Below are 19,681 nucleotides of genomic sequence, written 5' to 3' on the forward strand. Positions count from 1 at the left end.
ATAATTGGGCCTTCGTCAGGACAGTATTGATTCCCAAAAATTCATGAACAAAATCATCCAGCCCCTGGGCTACTCCATTACATCTCTAAAGTAGCAGAGTTGTGTTTATGCTCCCATAGAGGGCTCCGGTGAATGGGTTCCATTTGAAAACCTGAAGCAGTGTGACCAGCAGATGCTGCCGGTAAAAAGGCTTTGGAAGCAAACAAGTGTGTAATAAGAATCAGGATCAATTATGCAGCTATAAAGACTAGCCAAACTCCCCTTATTAGAGGATAGGCGACCTAATTAAGTAGCCGAGGGGCTGGATGATTGTTTCATGAATTTCTGAGAATCAACTACTGTCCTTATAAAGGCCTAATTATCTATCTACAAAAACCGTGGTGGATACACCCTGTAGAGTCTTGCAATAGCAAGCACTGAAAATGGACTGTGCTGTAGGAATAAACACTTTTACTAACCCCCTGTTTTGCACTTAACCTGTATGAATGAATGTATGTTGGTTTTTTATATTGTATAAATCAGAAGAAATGCATATGTGTTGGACAAACAACAAATATTAAAATGACATTTTTCATTAAGAAATATTTGGAGTTTTGGCTGTACACCAAAATTAGCAAGCTGTAAGGTGCACGAATACACTATTTTTTAAAATCACTATAACAAAAGGAGGAGAGGTCAATGTATGTTTCTCTGTTCTTTTTGTAATACAGTCACTACAGAGCTGGATATGCAATTGATGGGAGCAGCAGCAACATAATAGGAGGGGGCTGCAGTGAAAATGGCCAAGACACCTGGGGAAGTGGGTTATTGAATTAACAGACCTTGGAATCTGTGGGTAGACAAAATAGCGTACGACAGAGGGGTCGATAATAACAGGGTTCAGCAGAAGAGTGGCAGAGGACATGAGGCTGGCATCAACAAAGGTGATTTTAGTTCTCACCATACCCGGAAGAGTGTTCCTCGGTCCCCATGGCATTGGATGATCCGTACTGTTCACTGTACGTGACCGGCTCAGCCAATACTCTGTGATCTGAAAAGAAGACAAATTCACAAGTAAAATGGCAGGTGATCACAAGACTGGCGATAGGGTTCTCTGCATGCAATGGCATCCCTTCTCAAAACGCAAGACATCCATAAGACAAGCACCAGACACCAACACTTGAAAAACATGTGTCAATTATTTTACTTTGAATAAACTGGCACTAGGGTTCACTTCATGAATCATAGGAATGGCCTGGTAGACTATGAATCGCAGCAGCCAGTCAGGGATTTCAAATCTTCTCCAGTGAGCATAAAAGACAAAATGTCCAATAAAATGACATTCACAGGAGAATATGATCATGTTGAAAACTATTGGGTAGGCCAATGAAAGCTCAAATAAAATATCAACGAACGATACTAGCACTGAATGACATTTCAACCAATAACAGGACTAGGAGTAGCATTGAACAAGTTACAAATCATAGTGACGCCTATAGTTCTGGTCCATAGTCCTCTTTCCTCTATACTCCTGGCTCGATCTCTTGCCAAGGGAATGGACCTTTGAGTGTATAACAAAGCCGTTGTGTGATTTGAAAATATAACATGTGCCAACATGCTCCTTGATAGTCCCTCGCTCAACCATGCTCCTGGATCCACTAGCCAGACTTTTTAAGGGCACACTTCTTAACAAGTTCTTATATGGAGATGGTTGGGTGACCATGCAGAAGAAAAGGGACTATAGTGAGTGACGCCAGGTTAGGAAAGAATTTCTTTTTATGCTTTCCTCCCTTAAACTTCTATTGAACACACTTTCTTTTTGCTTTGTTTTGACTTCCAACCTGCCATTCTGCAGGCATGTAAAGCCTTCTGCTTCACTTCCCTTGCCTTTTTGCTCATTCTTGTATGGCCACTGATGAGTCCTTAAGACTATCAGTACTGGGAGACTATATCTCCCTTAGTGAATTGTTTGCATTCTTAAAGCTGCACACATCACTTTAAAGTTAATTGGGGTTAGGATACTGTGTATCCTTATAACATTTTCTTTTGTAACTTTGTAGTTCCAAATGTAATGTGATCAGGGCTGGTGGCAGCGGCTATTTATCTACAATGTTTTGAACTTTTTACTTGTGCACCTTTGCATTTACCGCAAATGGCTACTAAAAGTGGGTAGCACTCTAAAATGGCTGGGCCATGAGATGTTTGCCTTTGCCATGTTATTTAGTCTTCTTCCTGTCCCTCTTGGGTCCAGAATCACCATTTATGGAATGCCCTTTTGTGAGACAAGCTCCAGGTTTCCCTGGAAAAGTGGTTGTGTGGGTGCGTTGCCATGTGTGGTGGCAGAGACTGTCTGTTCCAGTCCACATCCTACCCTAAGTGCCTGTTGCTGGGCAGATTGTGTGACCAGAGGCTATCCATGATTGGCTAGCTACTGCCAGTTTGAATGGTGCAGATCCTTAACAGTGGTGAACCTAGGCGAGCTTCCATTCCAGATCATGCAAAATAAGACTCCTATATCTATTCAACAGATCATCATTGGCACCAATACTCCTATAAAAAAGTTCAGCCCACTGACGCCCACCGCAGCTAACTAGCATTGCCTCCAGCCAAGTCCTGTTGAAGTCCAGCATTTGTCCTGATCTCAAGGCTGTCGTTGGTGCTTCGAACCGTGGGCCAGTGAGAACAACCAGTCTTGACCGCTGCTCAAGGATCTGTGCATGCTGAGCCTTCAGAAGTGTCCGTGGACTGACTAGCTCTCTCTAGAGCTACCTGGCTGCTGCAGTACCCTTACTGAGTGCATCGCTTGAACTTGGACGATCTTCAACATCTGCTACAAGACACCTGCTTCTGCTTTTTCAGCCTTCTAGTTCCAACTGAAGCCATACAGGACCTGCTCCTTTGTTCGCCAATCAAAGATAGCTACCTGATCATGTGGACACTCATTGCAACCAGTCATCATAGCTCTTTGCAGGTCTCCCGAGGTTGCTTGCACTGCATACATCTTATTAATTACTTGCATTTAGCTGTACAGTGCACTTTCCCAGGGCCTGCGAGCAACATATCGGGTGAGTGTTCTTCCTGCCTTCTCTCTGCCCCAAAGTTTTCCCGTGCCCTCTGTTTTATCCCTTTCTTTTACAGAATCCCCAGCCTCCCATGTCCGCATCAGTCCACTCCCCCTCCAGCAATAACGTTTTCACTTCAGGAACCTCCCCAGGACAGCCTTGCCCGGCAAACGGCAGCTCCCTTATGGGTAACTCCACTCCCTGTTAGTCCCTGTTCGCCCATGGATGACCAACAAAGCACCCTACAGCTACAACTAAGATAATGTGGCACGTGCGGTGAACACAGCCATTACTGTGCTCAATTACAACCCTGCCACTTCTACATTACAGCCATCATATTATAACACTGTGTGGATTACCTGCTTCGACTCCTATATACTCCTATTAGCCTGCATCGCATCTAGATGGGACTTTGAATGTTAGCATGCCCGCACATAGATCGAGTTGGGAATATTAGCATGTCCACACACACAGAATTGAGAATATTAGCATTTCCACACTTGGATAGAGTTGTGAATGTTAGCTTGTCCACACTAAGATAGAATTGTGAACATTAGCATGCGCAGCACCCAGAAAGGATTTTGATTGAAGGATAGCATGCCCGCGCCTAGATGAAACTTGAATGTTAGCATTTGTGCCACACTTAGAACTGTGAACACTAGCCTGTGCCACATCTAGATAAGAATGTGAATGTTAGCACACCCACACCCAGATAGAATTCTAAACATTAACAGACACCGCATCTAGATAGGATCGTAAAGGTCAACTAGGGCCCCATTTAGACAAAACTGTGAATGTTAATTAGCATTCTAAAGGTAACCCACTAACCAATATAAGCTCAAACTCTGCATACCTATCTCACTCAAAAAACTCACACAACCATCTCTCGCACAACAAGCCGCACGCACTTCACAACACTGCAACAACACATATGCTGGAGCAACAGCACACGCGGACTGACACCGATCCAATACCGAACCAAAGCTCAGCACTCGGTGTCTACCGAGTTGAAGCTGCCAACAGAACACCACTCCTCTCACTATCCTACTCCCTCTTCACCTTACTAACCCATCCCACCTTTTCGTTTACAGATCTGCCAGAGCGCCAGGGGACCAATTCTGTTGGTGACAGTGCGCGGTACAAATACCTATAACATTTAACATATAGCTTGATGGATTATTAGGAGTCATCTGTGTGTTGCACTTGGATGAATTTCTGGGGGTGGAGATGCGTCGCACTTTGCTGTATTTGCGGGTAGGAAATGTGTTGCGCTTAGCTGTATTTTGGGGGTGGGAAATGTGTTGCACATCGATGGATCTTTGGAGGTGGCGATGTGTCGCACTTAGCTGTATTCGGGGGATCGGAAATTTGTTGCACTTAGATCAATTTCTGGGGGTGGAGATGTGTCACATTTAGATGGATTTCTGGGGGGTGATGTGTTGCACATAGATGGAATTTTGGGGGATGGGAAATGTGTTGCACTTAGCTGTATTAGGGGTAGGACATGAGTTGCGCTTAGACGGATTTCGGGGATTGGAAAATGTGTTCAACATGGCTGTATTTTTTGTGGGTAGGAAATGTGTTTGTGTGTGGCAATGTGTCGAACCTAGATGGATTTTTGGGGGCAGAAATGTGTTAAACCTAGCTGTAATCATGTCTACTCATGGCTACTCAGAATCAGGTCTTTCTGGGAGCACCACTAGTAAGAGTCAAACATTGTGAGAGTATAGTTTCTGTGCCCATTTGAACAATTTGGGTAATCAGTTTCCCCTTATGTTAAATGGAACGTCGCTGTGGTGGTGTTGTTAGGGTTCTATGTCATTTTACTGACAGTTTTTTTTCAATGGCTGCTTTCCTGAAAGAAATCTGTCGAAAATATTCATCGAAATTAGTTTTTTTTAAATTGGAGGGGGCTCCCCACTCAAGCCCCCAATTTCCCTGTTATTAACTCCACCAGAGTTCTAACCAATACCAATTGTGGCTTGGTTTGTTGGCCTCAATTTGTTGAGAAATTACCTGAAGAACCCCTGAAAAATACCTTGCATGTAGCATGACATCTCGTATCACCATAACACGGTATGAGATCAGGCCAAGGAGATTGTAATTGTCGATCTGGGAAAACAATCTATGAAAGGAAATAAGCCCCCATTTTGCATTACATCAGGTTTAGAACTGATGTCCTGTAATTACCTGAAAGGACAACTGTACACTCTAGATCCACAATAAACAGGAAGGAGAGGGCTGCCGTTGGTGAATCGTAGGCTTGGATGAGGCAATCTGTTTGAACAGAGGTGAAATATGCAAAGAGCATGGATGTCACATCCTGGGTAATTGCAACAACCACCGATGACGTCAGTAAATCCGACAAACAATTATTTCTTATCTTAGTTGCAGTGTTGTCATCAGGTGTACGACTATCGTGTGGTTCAAGGACAGCACTCCTGCAGGTTCAGAAAATCATAATATGCATCTTCACTATGGTAGGGTTCAGCTAAATGGACAGCACACATCCACCAAGGTGAAACATTGGACGTTGCAGCAGAGAGCGGTACTTATCTGGACTGTCCTTCTACAGGAGAAGCATGAATTAATCACCCCCATTATCTTGGAGAAAACACAGGTACATCCTGCTTGCTGCTGTGTCAACATGGCCTGCCAAGGACTAAAGGATATCCATGGCAATTTCCTTCACGGATGTCAGCTCAGATTGAAAGGCTTCTCTTTAAGGTGGTACGTAGCCACAATTTAAAGCTGCTTGCTACCAAGATTGCATCTGAAGTTGCCTGCCTTAATTGCATGGCACAGTTGAGATACACCATGTTGGCAATATCTGTCCTTTTACACAGGGTATCAGAGGAAGAAGAATAAGAGGTTGTAGGGCATACTGATTGGGCCACTGCTGATACTACTGAGGCAGGCCGATTCGGCCAGAGGTTTAGACTCGAGGCATACTTACTCCCCAGGATGTAGCCAGAGATTGCTGTCCAGCCAACTGATTGTAGGGGCACAGTGAGGTGCATACAGCATTTTCATTGCCTCCTAAAGGACATCTTGTTTGCAATGGGTTCCAAGACACATTGCAATCCCTGTAGCACAGCCACCAGAACTTTTTCGACAGGGCCAGGTCTTGATGTGAAGTGGTATAAGGACTATCTCCACCAGAATACTATCATTTTCTGCTTACATGGAGGATGACCCCAGTCGCCATCCACGTTATTGCTGCCTCCAGTCTGTGGTTCCTCCTCTCGAGTCCATCCCTCAAATTCACTACCTGCCAACGTCCTGGGCCTAGGCAATGATTGCACTGGTGTTGGAGAAGGATCTTTATATTGCTCTCGAGTACTTGGTGATTCTTGGGATTGTGAAACCGAATTTGGTGGTGGCGGCAGCTGCAGAGGAGGCGCAGAAGCTGATCTTGGCACAGGAGGATTGGACAGAGTAGGCATGACCTCTAAGGTGATGTTCTTAAAGTACCACCTTGTCAGACTGCAAAGAATTGCTTACATTTTAAAAAATGGTCTCCTGCTGCTGCGGTTATCAGACCTTTGCCACTGGAACTGGATATGTTGCCAGAGCTTGGGTAAGGAAAGCCGCTATTGAGCCTCTGCACACTGTCTGTTCCATGAGCGTGTGCAACGTGGAGTACAGAGATGATGCAAAACAGACTGGTGGAAAAGAGGAGCACTCCCACAGTGCCCACTCCTGATGGAGAAACAACCATATTCCTTGCCTAAAGGTTAGCAACCTTTCCCAAATCAGCCAATGTTTGAGAATTCTTATTTGGCATTGGTTCACTAGGTCTGAGTACATTTTTATACACTTATTATAAAGAGTCAGAAGACATTGTCTCAAACCCTAGAAGGAATCATTGCGCATTTGTGCTCTTGGAAGGCAGTGCGGGTAGATCAGTGCAAGAAGCGTGACAGTTCTACTGTTGTGGCTTCGTCTCCATGTACCTTAGTGGATATAGCTTCGGGCTTATCCCTGGTCTTGCACAAATGATCTTGTATACGGCACCCAGTGGGAATCTTTCAGTATAGTATGTAGTGCTTCTAGAGGTCTGTCCTTGCCCTCAGGGTAGAAGCCAGTGCAGTTCAGTAGAGTGGTGCCTCTTGATTTCTCCTGGTATAAGATTTTGATAGACCACCAGGTGATGGGCTGGTATCGGACTTCAGTGAAAGGGTTAAGAGAACTCAACCCAGTCAGTTGACTCTCTGAAAAGAGTTTCCCCAACGGTGGTGCCTAAGAAAAAAAATGATCTACTAACTTTCTTCAATACATTTGTTTAATTCCTGTGTAGGAACTCAGAGAAACACCTCTCTCAAACTTGCACAAAGAGAATACACATTATACAGCATGCATTTAAGCAAGACCTAATCTGGACCCAAATACAGTAGATATAGTGTGTATGGGTCTGACTCCACAGGAACTGTTTCATATGTGGTGCAGTGTCTAAATGAGTCCCACAGAGTATAACTGGCAGGGAGGAGAACAATGTAAAACTGTGAAAAATAATATAGGTGTCTTACCAAAAGTGAACTGCTTGGTTTTATGCTCCTTCTCAGTTCGCGGAGAAGGGGCTGAAAGGTGGGGTGAAAAGCATATGCAAGGGATGTGCCATCAAAAGAGGGTATGTCAATGTATCCATTTGTTTTCAAATCACAAGCTGCTTGGCTATATGCTCCGGTCCCTTCTCTTACTTTAAAAACGTAGAAGGTGACAGGATCTGGGAGTACACCGAATTCTTGACTTTATAACTTAACTTCTAAGTATTTTCTAATCGGGAGAGTGGAACTCTGGACTATTCCAGAAGATTGGGGATGATTTAGCTGAGAAAGTCCTGCAAAAACTGAACTACGATTGAAGGTACAGAAATAGCCATGTTATACGGGGAAACAAATGAATTACAACGATACCACATTTTAAGATGTATAAATCATAGGATAATGAATGGCAATAGGGGCAATGGGAAATCTTAGTTAGAGGGACCACATGCAACTGCAGTCCAATGAAGTAACACTGAACAATGCGCTGTGATGAATCCTATGGACTCCTCACTAAACCCCTGCCCAAAGTCTCCTCCCAGGTGGCCACGGAAAAGCAGGTACTTCCTGATCCTGACCTTGGGGGAGGTGTTCTGAGGGAGGACCACCTGGTAGGAGAAAAGGTCCAGGGGAGCGAGAGAACTCTGTGGGATGAGACACAGTATTTGGCATTGAGGAAACACCCTCCCTAGAGGAAGACAAAGTATGTAAAGGCTTGCAATAATCATCCTTTTGTTCAACAAGATCCACATATGAATATGGGTGAAAACAATCACAAACTCCTGGGCCTTGGCAGAAATATAAAGTTGTCCAAAATGGTAGAGACTTGTAAAGCTAAAGACCTCCATAAATGTACAGTGAAAGGAAACCTGGGAATAATAGCGACCAAAAAAAACTAACCTCCCATTTCCAATCAGGTCTGGTAACTAATCTTATAAGATTCCTTTTTAGAATATAAAGAACAGACTTGGGCTTTAAAGTAAAACTCGACTAACTTTTCCATTAGGGACTTCAAGTCCCATAATTCTTTAAGTACTGTGACGAAGAAGAGGACCAACAAGGTATAATATTGCAGGAGTGGTCAGATCATTAATGGAAATTACCCACACCTGAGGGAGACCGACAGGCTTACAATGCCCTCTCAAATGCAGCCCATTGGTGAGAGGCAGAGTGAGAAAAACCAGCAGAAGCAGTGTGGTTTGTGCTGGCAGCCCAGACAGACCCTGGAGGAGATGAAGGATGCCATGGACACAGTGCGGCAGAGGCCAGCTGCTGGTCCGTATCCAAGGCAGGCATTTAGAAAGAGAGCAGGACTCGCGTATGAGTGAATGTGGCCCTGAAGGTAACTAATTCCAAAACATTGAAAAGCAGCAAACGCAGCACTCGAGTAAGCGTGAAAGTACTTTCCCAAGCAATTCTGAATACCGAACTATTGAGCAGCAGCAAAAGTCTTATATTGTATCGTATTGTATTCGTTAGCGCTCCTTCCCCATGTGTATGGCCTTAATGCGCTTTGTGGTTGGACCGCCCTCGATGACTGCAGTCAATGTGTAGGAGGTTCTAAGAGTTTAGATTAAGAGATGCTTGTGTGTATTTTCGCCAGCTTAGGACTTAGGTGGCTGGTTAGGCTCCAGTACGATTACTGGATGATGCCCAGAGGTCAGGCATGTGAGTGGGCGCTGTTGGTGGATTAGGATAGTTTTATTGCTGAAGATTCGATGTGTGCCCAGCTATACTGAATTTTATTTGTGTTGGTAGTCGAGGTACATCAGGGGTATCAGTGTGGACGGCTATGTGCACTGCTAGACCGGAAAGGCAAAGGCACGGCCATAGCTGCATTGTATGGTGCATGGATGGATGGCCATGCCTGCAGCCTGTGTTCACAGAGCTGGTGTAAGGTATACGTACTGTATACTTTAATGTAGTTCGGCTGCAGCATTCTTTTTCTTTGCCCAATGTGGCCGGCAAGGTCTCGTTATTTGTGGTCTCTCTGGAGCGTAAGTCTGTGCAGCAAGACGAGCCCAGCAGGGGGGAGGGTGCGGAGTTTGAGGAGGCCGATAGGGGAGAGGGAGGACAACTGTGAGGGTGAACGTTTGTTGTGGAGTGCCTTTGCGAAAGCTGCCGGCATTCGTGAGATATTTAGTGGGTAGAAGTATTGTTTTTCTTCGGAGGAGTAAGGTTTAGTGTGGTGTGCCTTAGCAAATGCTGCCGTCTTCCCTGCGGTATTGATGGGTAGGAGTGTTGTTGTGCATGGGGGGGGGCAATAGTTTGTAACGGGGAGCTCCTGCGAACTCTGAGGACATCCGTGCTGTAATTGCTGGATAGGAATGTTTCGTTTGGGTTCCGCTATATAGTGTAGAGAGGGGGGGGAAGAGGTTGAAGAGGATGTTGGGAAAAGCCAGATTGTATGGGACTGTCTGAATTTTAGGTGATTTTCAGTATTGCAAATGTGTAGGGGTAGGGAGTTCCAGATCTGCGCTTGGACGGAGAACGATGATCCTGGAGGAGTTATAAAGTGAGACCACTAGCTGTGCGAGATCTGAGACTCCGAGGGATGGTAGCGCAGGATTTTGTCTTGAAGTAATTCCAGACCAGTGTCGTGGATGGCCTGTGGGTGATGCACATGGCTTTAAAGGTAGTGCGTTGACCAATCGTGAGCCAATGGAGGGGTTTCAGTGTAGGGCTGATGTGTTCTCTGAGAGGTAGGTTAATGAGCAGGCGTGTTTCAACGTTTTGGATTCTATGCAGTTTCCTTAGCTGAAACGCTGGTGCACCTAGGTGTAGACAGTTTACGTAGTCTAAGTGGGACAGGATGATGGAGTTGATGTCCGAAGCGGTGAGGATAGGTGAGGTAAGGGAAAATGGATCAGAGAATCTGTTGATGGAAGAAACCGGTTTTAGATACGCAGGTGGTATGTTGGGCGAGGGATAAATCTGTGTTCAATGTGCATCCAAGGTTTTTTTTTTTTACCAAGTTTGAAGTTGCTGGTGGGAGTCCTAGGGATTGAGGCTACGGAATCAGTTGGGGAAGTAGCGCTGTTTTCCCACAGACTAGGATTTCAGTTTTCCCCAGGTTGAGGATGAGCACAAAGCCAAATGATTAACCTTAAACATGTGAGTCCATGGAAAACCCAGCAACCCGATGGAGCGATATTGTTGCGAAATGATACCTGCAAGTGTTTCCCAAGCCAAACGCGACTAACATCAAAGCAAATACAATCCAGCAGACATTTCCAACAGCAGAAGGGGGCTAATGAAAGGTTCCCAGTTGTGAAACCTGTTGCCTATACTTTTTACAACATGTGTTAAAAGCTGGTAGGAACTTGCATTGCAAAAGCCAAGGGAAAAACAGACCAGCCCCTTCTATTGTCAGTATTTGGTTACTTCTGCAGTGGAGCAACAGTCGAAAGGGCTGTCCCTGTTCTGGAAAAGGATATTCAGAAGGGGAGGAGCATTATTTGCAGAGGATTATTGGCGAGCACTAATGTGAATCTGGTTTTCCCTGAAGAGTTGTTAAACATGTTAAAGCTGCTGACTGTTGAATACTGTGAAGCTGTTGTAATTCTCTTGTCAGTTGACCGTAACCACAAAAGCCCTTGCTGTGAAACGCTGTTCGAGCAGGGGAGTATAGCCGAACGGTAACCACTGAAGTAGTAGGCCTGGCATGGGAGAATACCAGGTGAAAGTAGAAGAAGTGGCACAGCGTGGTTCTGACAATTTATGTTGCTTGTGTTACTGAAGAAAAGCGGAGTAAAGCTGTTATTAAGAAGCTGTATTTCTTTGGAATGTATCAGTTGTGGCAAATCATCCCAAGGCAATTATTATTGTTGATCAAATGAGAAGTGGTCTTTTATCTAAGTAGGAAAAATCATACCAGAAGAAGAAGAATCTTCTGATTTTCTTTGTTAAATTATCGTATTGGCAGAACCTTTCAGTTGCCTAATTGAAGCTGAGAAGAACTGTTTTGAAACTTTGTTGCAAACCAGGACTTCCCTATTTTCCTTTCCTGAACTGTGAAGCAGAAATCTGGGAAGGGGAATTTACCCAGGTTCTAAGAAGAGACCATTGTTGCAATAGGCATTCAATTACTATTGTTAGAAATGGCAAACTTTGTTAGAGTGTTTCCTTTAGTTTCTATTAGGTAGGGAAATCCTTATCAGAGTAGGGATAGTGAGGCATGTAGCCAACCTTTTAATTTAATAAAATCTGTTTGAGAAAACTTCACTGAGTTGTCTACCTCCCATTTTCAACCCCTCGCGGCATCCTGCAGGAAACACTGTTCAATCCAGGACACTGTTCAAATGATTCTGCACCCACCAACCTATTCAAATATATATTGGCACTCCAAATCTAGGCTTAGAAAACCACCAGAAGATTCTGCTTCAAAGCACACTTTCTGAAGAGGTCATCTACAGACAAAGGGGTTAGATTAGGGCAACATCTAATTTCGGAGACCCTGAAAACTGTGGCTATTACCTGATCTACTGCTAATGAAACTGGCAGAGGCAACCCATGGCACTTGAAACTTAGCAACAGGGACTGGTGTAAACAGACCCAGAAAACCAAGTGTTCTGGCACATTACTAGCCGATTGCCACAACCACCATATTTCAAGATCAGTGTTCACTCACCATGAGCAGCGGGTGCAGGGCTCACCTCCACCGGTGGCAGGTCTGGGGAATTTCCATTGTACCTTCGGACCTCCCTGCAAAACCAGAAGGACAAATGTAGGGGTTTTAATGTGACAAGCAGTAGGATACTGTACAGGAGAAGACAAGAGTCTTGACAGGAGAGTGTGAGAAATGGGTCAAGAAAGACAGAAAAGAAACTAGCAGCAGAAGAGTCTAGGGGAATGGGAAAAGAGAAACGGCAGCAATGGGACGACTCAAAGTTAATTGCAAGAAAATCCCATTGAGTTGTGGTTGTGAACCGAGTTGATTGCTGTAGAACTAATATACTGCAGTTCATATTCCATCTTCCCCAGTACACCAAACTGTGAAAGTCTCTGTCCAAAAACCACATCTCTGCAAATACATTTAATCTAATTCATTGAATTCATTCATCCCTCATTTTCTAAACAAAACAGTTCAAACAGCTAGTACAGTCAGAAAAAGTAGGCAGTTTTGATTAATCTGGGACAGCGAAATATATACATGTCCGATAACCCACGCTTTGTGTGAAAACTCAATATTCCTCAAATTACATTTATTACATGCGCATCATCAGCAGCTTTACAAATCCATGACGTGTCACTCATATTCCTTATAGTGATGTCCCTGAACGCTGGTCTTAGCCATAACCTCCTAGGCTCATCATATAAAGATCATAAACAGGAAATTACAAACTACAAAATGCGCACTTCGTAGAAATCCCTGGTTTCCAACCAGCTGTACAAGCAAACCAAGGTAAAATTCATAAACTGAATGAAGCTTTATAAAAGATGGCTTGAACTGGGTACATTTCAAGCCCTATGTCTCCGTCTTTCGATAGCAGTTTGATATTTAAATCCTCACAAATCATTATTGGTTTGTCACTTTCATGCAGCATTGCTTCATCCAATGTTTCCATGAAGGCCGTTAAATAGCTCTCTGAATGGGGGATTTTGTCACTCCAATATGCGTTTATTAGCAGGAGATTCATTAAGCTATCCTTTAAATGTTTCTGGATTTCCAAAATTTGGACAAAGGGATTAGGGGTACGGTGGCCCATGACCTTAAGACCATTCCCTGTTTTAACTAGAGTTAGTAGACCAGCATACGGTCTTCCCAGGAGCCCCCTCATGGCAGGATTGATAAACACACACCTCATAGTTCTCAAATACCGGTTTGTTCCTAATCCACGTTTCCTGGAGGCAGACAATTTCATACTCTTCCAAGAAATTGGCCTCTCCAGAATACAGGTGTTAAAAACCACAGGTGTTCCATGAGGTACAGAGCAGACCCTTATCACTGCCAGACTTCTCATTCTATGGTGATTTGCCCACCGCTAGTGCTCCAGCAATCCACGCCGAATCCTGATGCTGTTCGCTCGTCGGCTTCCTTGATTTCAGGATCTTAATTTGTTTTCTTGAATGGGTTACCATGAATTTAGGAATTGCAGCTAGTTTCTCCCGGTTCTTTATATCAACCTTAACCGTAGACCAAGTCAGTTTCCTTGATCTTCTCAACTGGATTAGACTTCCTTCCATCTATTTTTTGAACATTGTTCCTTTCTTTTGTCTTCTCTCTATTGCGGTCATCATTGGTATTTGGCTCCCTGTGCTTTGCGCTCCATATTGGTTTGTGATGACTTGGTTTCTCCTTGTTACCACTTTTTCTTATGCTTTCTTTATAGACCGACAGCTCATAGCCCCTTCCCTCCAATTCCTTTCTCGCTGCTAGGAGTCGGTTTTTAATTTCAGTTGAGACCCGACGTAATATTGCTGCGTCCATCCTTTGTTCACTTTCAAATTCAACTATTCTGATGTCATTTGAGGAGAGATTTCTTAGTTTAGATGTTTCTCTTAGTAGATTTACCGCCTTTTCCCTGTTTAAGATCATTTGTTTTAAGTGATTAGCCATGCTGACTAAACGTACTTTAGACAATTCTTCCTCTCTAGGTAAGAGAGCTCTCTCGATCTTCGTAGGGGACCTTTGGGCACGGGTTTCTTTAATTCTTTTATCTTCCTTTTTTTGGATCAGGCTTTTTCCGATATTTGTTCTTATTGGGATAAAGTCCGACCTCGAGCGGGAATTATTTTCAAGTTGCATGTATTTCTTCCGTTTTTCTTCCAGGGTAACGAAATCCGTCAACGTATTGTCCTTCTCTTTCAATCGCCCTTTGCTTGGCTTAGGTTCTTATTTTCTGTCGCCCTCTAGGTTTTTATTATGAGGGGTTAGTTTCTCTTTTGCTTGTGGTTTTGCCAGCTCTTTCCGGGCATTACCTTCGATTTCTTCCCATTCATCTGAGTTTAGGTTGTTCCATTCTTCCTCCTCCTGATTATTTTTAATGGCTATCAATAAGTCACTCAGGTCGGCCACAGATTGCTCTTCGTTAGAGTCATTTCGAGGCTTTCAACCAATATTTCAATTGATCTCTTTTGTTGGCCAATGCGAGGTTGTTTCCAATAACTATTTCACGTCTTGCCTTCTTCGCACATTGATTGGATTCCAATTTAGGTGGAGTTCTTATATTCCTAAGGAATGCACGCGAACCATTAGACTTTTTGTTGTTGAGATTTTCATATTCTTCGCTTTCTTTTCCACTTCCTTAGAGCTCTTTGACTCTGGTAGTTTACTTCCCGAACCCACTTTTTTCCCCCAAATCGCAGTCAATAAATCAGGGCCGGTGAGGCCTTGAAAGATAAGAAAGTTGGTATTTATGTTCTTTTTCAACTCTTGTATCTTAGGGCATACAGCCAGATCGACTCCACTTGGGGCGATATCATTCTCAGCAATTTCTAACTGAATCAGATCATCTGATGCTTTCATTAGTGAGGATTGGGCTTTCGTATGTCTCGACGCTTTCCTCATGACTTGATCCTTCAATTGGGGTTCTAAGCTAGCCGCGGGCATCCATTCCTCCGCAGTAAAACTTTTCACCGACCTGTCATTAGATTCCTATGTAGAAGTGACGGCGCTCTCAGTTTTATTCAGACTGTCTCTTACATTTATAGTCTCCATAAATTGCGACTTGTCGTTGGTTTCCCTCTGTAGCAACTCTGCTAGACTACTTTGCCAGTTGTTACTGCGCTCAGTTTCACCATTTAGTCTCATATCGAGTCTCTCTGTGAAATACTCCAAATTCTGTAGTTTATTACTCATCCTCTCGTTGCCAGTTTGTACTTCTTGCAGCGAGGTATTTAATGCCTCATACAGTTTTACGAACTGTGACAATGAGATGGTCAGGGCCGCCATCACAGTGTTCTGTATATGCACTAAGTGCACCTTAGTATCCTTTTTTCGGCCAGGCCTCCTGTCTGACGGAGTCAAAGGACCTGGGGTTTGCTTCCCCTGGACTTCATCTTCCTGGCCATATACTTTCCCTTGTTCGCCTACAGGAAAATCCTGCAGGTCTGGCAGGACTTCACTACTCTTAGGATGCTGAGTATCTCCATTCGCTCTTTGGCATCCTGCCGGCATATCTAACTTTTTGGCCGACTTCTGGAGTATTAAATCGTCCAAGGTGGCAATTTTTTTGGTTCTGAAAGATAGACTCTTTTGCTTCTCTCTAGCAATTCTCCCTGTTAGTGCTGTCATGTCTTGGGATAGTTTCTCTACTAAAGCAGAGTTCAAATAAGATTGAGACACTTTGGTCTTTGTGGGTCGATTGGACTTTCCTTTGCCGTTCTCTGAAAACTGGGGAAGATCATTAGACAAGGACTCAAAAGTATCTCACAGCTTTTCTTTTTCTGACTCCAATCCACAATTATTGGGGTTTTTTTCTGTCCATATCTCTTCTTCATCCTCTTGCCAATCGTCAAGATCTTCCCAATTGGAGTTAACAATTTCCATTGATTCCGGGTATCTTTAGATTGGGGTTGAGGTTCCTTGAAGTAGGAGCCGGAGCTGGATGAAGCTCCACCAATAGGAGCCCTGTTTGAGCAGTTTTGATCTGCATCCCTTGAAGCACACATTCGTGCAAAAATCTGGCAGGTTGCTTGTCCATAATATCTAAGCTACCCTGTAAGCCCTTCGGGTTAACATGGGGATCCTTATTAGGGCTAATGCCAGTTAGCCCCATCGAGTTTTTCAAATTGGGCTTGGTGCAGTCGCCCACCGACTGGTCCCCCTTACTTTGCGAGCTGGTAGCAACTTCTGGGTTCGTAATCGAATCCTCAGTTGGATTGATAATTTGCCTCCCACTTGAATGGTCATCCTTTGATATAGGGGCTGACATCATGGATGGGTGAGAGGCTGGGCGGTTCATTGTTAGTGGGGTATTCTCAAATACTTTGCCTCCTTCAGCTCCAGGCGTACCCCCGCGCCCAATTCCACAGCTTCCACCAGCAGTGCGGTCTGCATTGTTTCGTTATCAGGAAAGGGCTGCGAACAGCTCTTGGATAGTGGATTGGCGCTTGGGGGGGGGGGTGAGGTCGTTCCATCAGATAGCCCCTCAGGGTTGCCTATTATCTCAGTACTTTTAGGCATCAATAGTGGCCGACGATCAGCTAACTTTTTCCAGTCCTGTCTCCCCGACTCACTGGCGGCAGACTCCGCTTGCCTGATAAACCGTTCACCCTGGAGTCAGCTAGAGCGACGACCGCTTGCTCCTCTTGCGGCACAGGGACGGCATTTATGTCTGCGCTGTACCTCCCAACTTCGTGCCTGGGTCGTCTGTCTTCCCCCGTCGAATCAGCAACAGGCTCTCCCCCCACCGTTGCTGGGCATAGATTGTGCATGTGCTTGGCTAGAGGGGGAGAAGGGTTATGGGGGTGCGGCTGACTGTGAGAGAGAAGTCAGCTGTTTTCTCACCTCATTGCTCGTTCTTGCAGGCTTCGGCTTTCCGACACTAGTCATTTCACAGACTGGTTTTATTTTTAGCAAGAGTTGTTTTCTCATTCACAGTCCTCCCCAGTAGCCTTCACTCGGGGTGGACGTCGTAGTGCAGCTCCTCTGATAAAAGGTAGCTCCCCCAGCGAGCACCAGCAAACACCACTTGCTACCACTTTCTAGGTTTATAAAAGATGGCTTGAAAAGTACACAAACCATAGTAAGGTATGCATACAAATACATAAATGCTTACATACATTTATATTTCTGTTTGCGCACCTTACTATGGTTTGTTCATTTTTCAGACCACACCCACCATGGAAACCACGTTCACAAACCTGCCCCCTCCTCCTCCCCCTTCTCCTCCCCCTTCCTATCAATTTCTTACCCCACTTAAAGCACTGTCCACACCTGCTCGGTCAGGCGAGCTACAAACAGGCTCTGCCCGGGGACACGCTAGGCAGTAGTTAGAAAGGTCTCTGGGTTGCTTCAAATAAGTGATTGCACACAACAGTGCTTGCACAAGAAAAAAATGAAGGTACGGAAGACATTTTTTTAAAAAGGGGAATAAAAGAAGGGAACACTGAAAACAGCAAGGTGTAAGAGAATGGGAAAACGAGGAAAAAGTGGAAAAGCAGGAAAGTTCGAAGACCACCAAGTGATCAGTAAGTTAGGCGGTGGGAGGAAAGAAAAATGAGTGGGAAATGGGTAGCAAGGGTGCAGGGGACTCAGTATGAATGGAGAATAGGCAGAGTGTGCTGGACTGCAATGGAGCTGGCTACAGCAGAGAAGCCAGAGGGAAGATGAAGGCATCATAATTAAATGGGAGGGAGGAGACTACATCGACGCGGGGGTGTTTGTGGAGGACAGCAAAGTGTAACATTGACAAGAAAGCAGATACATACGGTGGCGAGTTGGTTTCTGCATCGGACAGGTTGCCAGGTGGCGGTGGGGGTGGCAGCGATGGAGGAGGGGTGGGCTCCGAGCCGAGGTCCGAGATGTCTGTGGAGGAAACGATTAGAAAGCCATTTTATGATTGGATATCTCTTGTGCAAGGAGTTGAAAGTGGGCGTTGCCCGGGAGCTTGGAGGCTGGCTCCTGCTGCGGGAGCCCAGGCTGAGTGAGAGCAGGCGCGCTGCCACAGCAGCACGCATCTCCAGTGCCCTATGGGAGCAGTGCACACACCCCGCATATAACACGTACCGACAAGGGAGCGCACGGGCGCAAACCAACAGGGAGGCGAGGACATCGAACGAACATTACAATGTTTAGTAGCTGGACATCCGTGCTAACGTAAAACAAATTCACCTTTCTCCCGCTCCCTTGAAATAAGGACATAATGTGGACCACAATGCCACTTAACGTACGCACATTGGGTGGCCCGCAAAGGGTTAATGCGGTGTATACTATGGGGTGCATGGTATTAATCCATCTTTGCATTGTTATATAAGCGTAATAGTACAAGGGGGCGAACATAAACATAACCAAGCCAAAAAGGTCACAGGTCAGCCAACTCTCCAACCAGCAATCACCCGACAGTCACCGGAAGTTGCTTTTCAGCCAGATTCCGGTTGAAGCCCTGACTCGAGCAGGCACACACACCCGGGGCCAGACCTCAGCCGTGAGCAGCACCTTATCACTGGGGGGACAAAAACATCCCTGAGCTGAGCTAATTGAAGGGGCTGCTCCATCTCCAAAGTTCCTTCCTTTTGCCCGAGTGGATATTATGCATCTCAAAACAGTCCTCTCTGCACTGAGATTAGGGGGGGTTAAAGCAAATTATTTAAAAAAATGTGTGATACAAAAATTAGAATGGATGTGTGGGGGATGGGGGTGCATTGGGGAAGAGGTGGCGTTGACAGGGCAACCCAATGGGCTCGCTGGTTCTTTCCTTCCGTCTAGTTTTATTTATTTTCATGCTTTATGGGAAAGCCATGCTTAAAAAGCAAGATGAATTTCAGGCCTACATAGGCCTTTCTTGGTGATGTCGCCTGCCCAGTGTGTAGAGTCTTGCATTATCTTGCACCACTTGACATAAGCCCTTAACATGTACCCACCTCCCCCCACAGTGGGGGCCTCACCGTCCAGCCGCGAGCTTCGACTCTCAGTCTCGCTGTCTTCCACTTCGGGGATGTTGACCAAGAACTGGCGGTTGTCTCTCAGGACAGTTAGTGTCAGCTTGCCGTCGGACCTCTCAATCAGCCTTCGGGTATCCGCCAGGGACATGTTCTCACTGACAACCCCGTTAATCTGTAAATTCCAAAAAGGGGGTTAATGAGGAGCCCTTCAAGGTCAGCCCAAGATCCTCACTAAGAGGCTTTGCAGGTTTTTCCAATAACTAACTTGAACTCTGCACACAATTTCTTGCCCAATGCGAAATTTGATAAGATTTTCAGCTCTGTAACTCGAGAGTATTGGACAATCCTGTATATTTGAGATGTCAATGTGTTGCCCTGGAATGGAGAGCCTCAAGAATGACCCACTGTATTCTGCTAGGGTTTGTTTTATGCATCATGAAGCGGTGAAGGCACTGGAGAAAGGCAAGATCTAACTATGGCTTGCTCTTAGCCATGTGTCTGGGAACGTTGTTCTGTCCCCGTGCGTGGAGTAGCAACATCATTGTAACA

General features: G+C 45.0%; 1 protein-coding gene across 4 annotated transcripts in view; it reads right to left on the reverse strand.

The window, feature by feature from the left end:
- The window catches only part of TJP3 (tight junction protein 3), a 363,200-nt gene that overhangs the window by 69,460 nt on the left and 274,059 nt on the right, over positions 1 to 19,681 (reverse strand). For 2 of the 4 annotated variants that reach the window (XM_069649428.1, XM_069649426.1), the window contains exons 7-10: positions 19,136 to 19,304; positions 17,960 to 18,056; positions 12,216 to 12,289; positions 946 to 1,030 (exon numbers count right to left, since the gene is read on the reverse strand). In XM_069649428.1, coding sequence (XP_069505529.1) covers positions 946 to 1,030; positions 12,216 to 12,289; positions 17,960 to 18,056; positions 19,136 to 19,304 — 425 coding nt within the window. Of the gene's footprint in view, positions 1 to 945; positions 1,031 to 12,215; positions 12,290 to 17,959; positions 18,057 to 19,111; positions 19,305 to 19,681 lie in introns of all 4 variants that reach the window. The other 2 variants (XM_069649427.1, XM_069649425.1) reach the window with 1 other exon arrangement.

This window comes from Ambystoma mexicanum, chromosome 1p (assembly GCF_040938575.1).
Source record: "Ambystoma mexicanum isolate Mex_15411 chromosome 1p, UKY_AmexF1_1, whole genome shotgun sequence".
In the NCBI taxonomy this organism is placed as follows: domain Eukaryota; kingdom Metazoa; phylum Chordata; class Amphibia; order Caudata; family Ambystomatidae; genus Ambystoma; species Ambystoma mexicanum.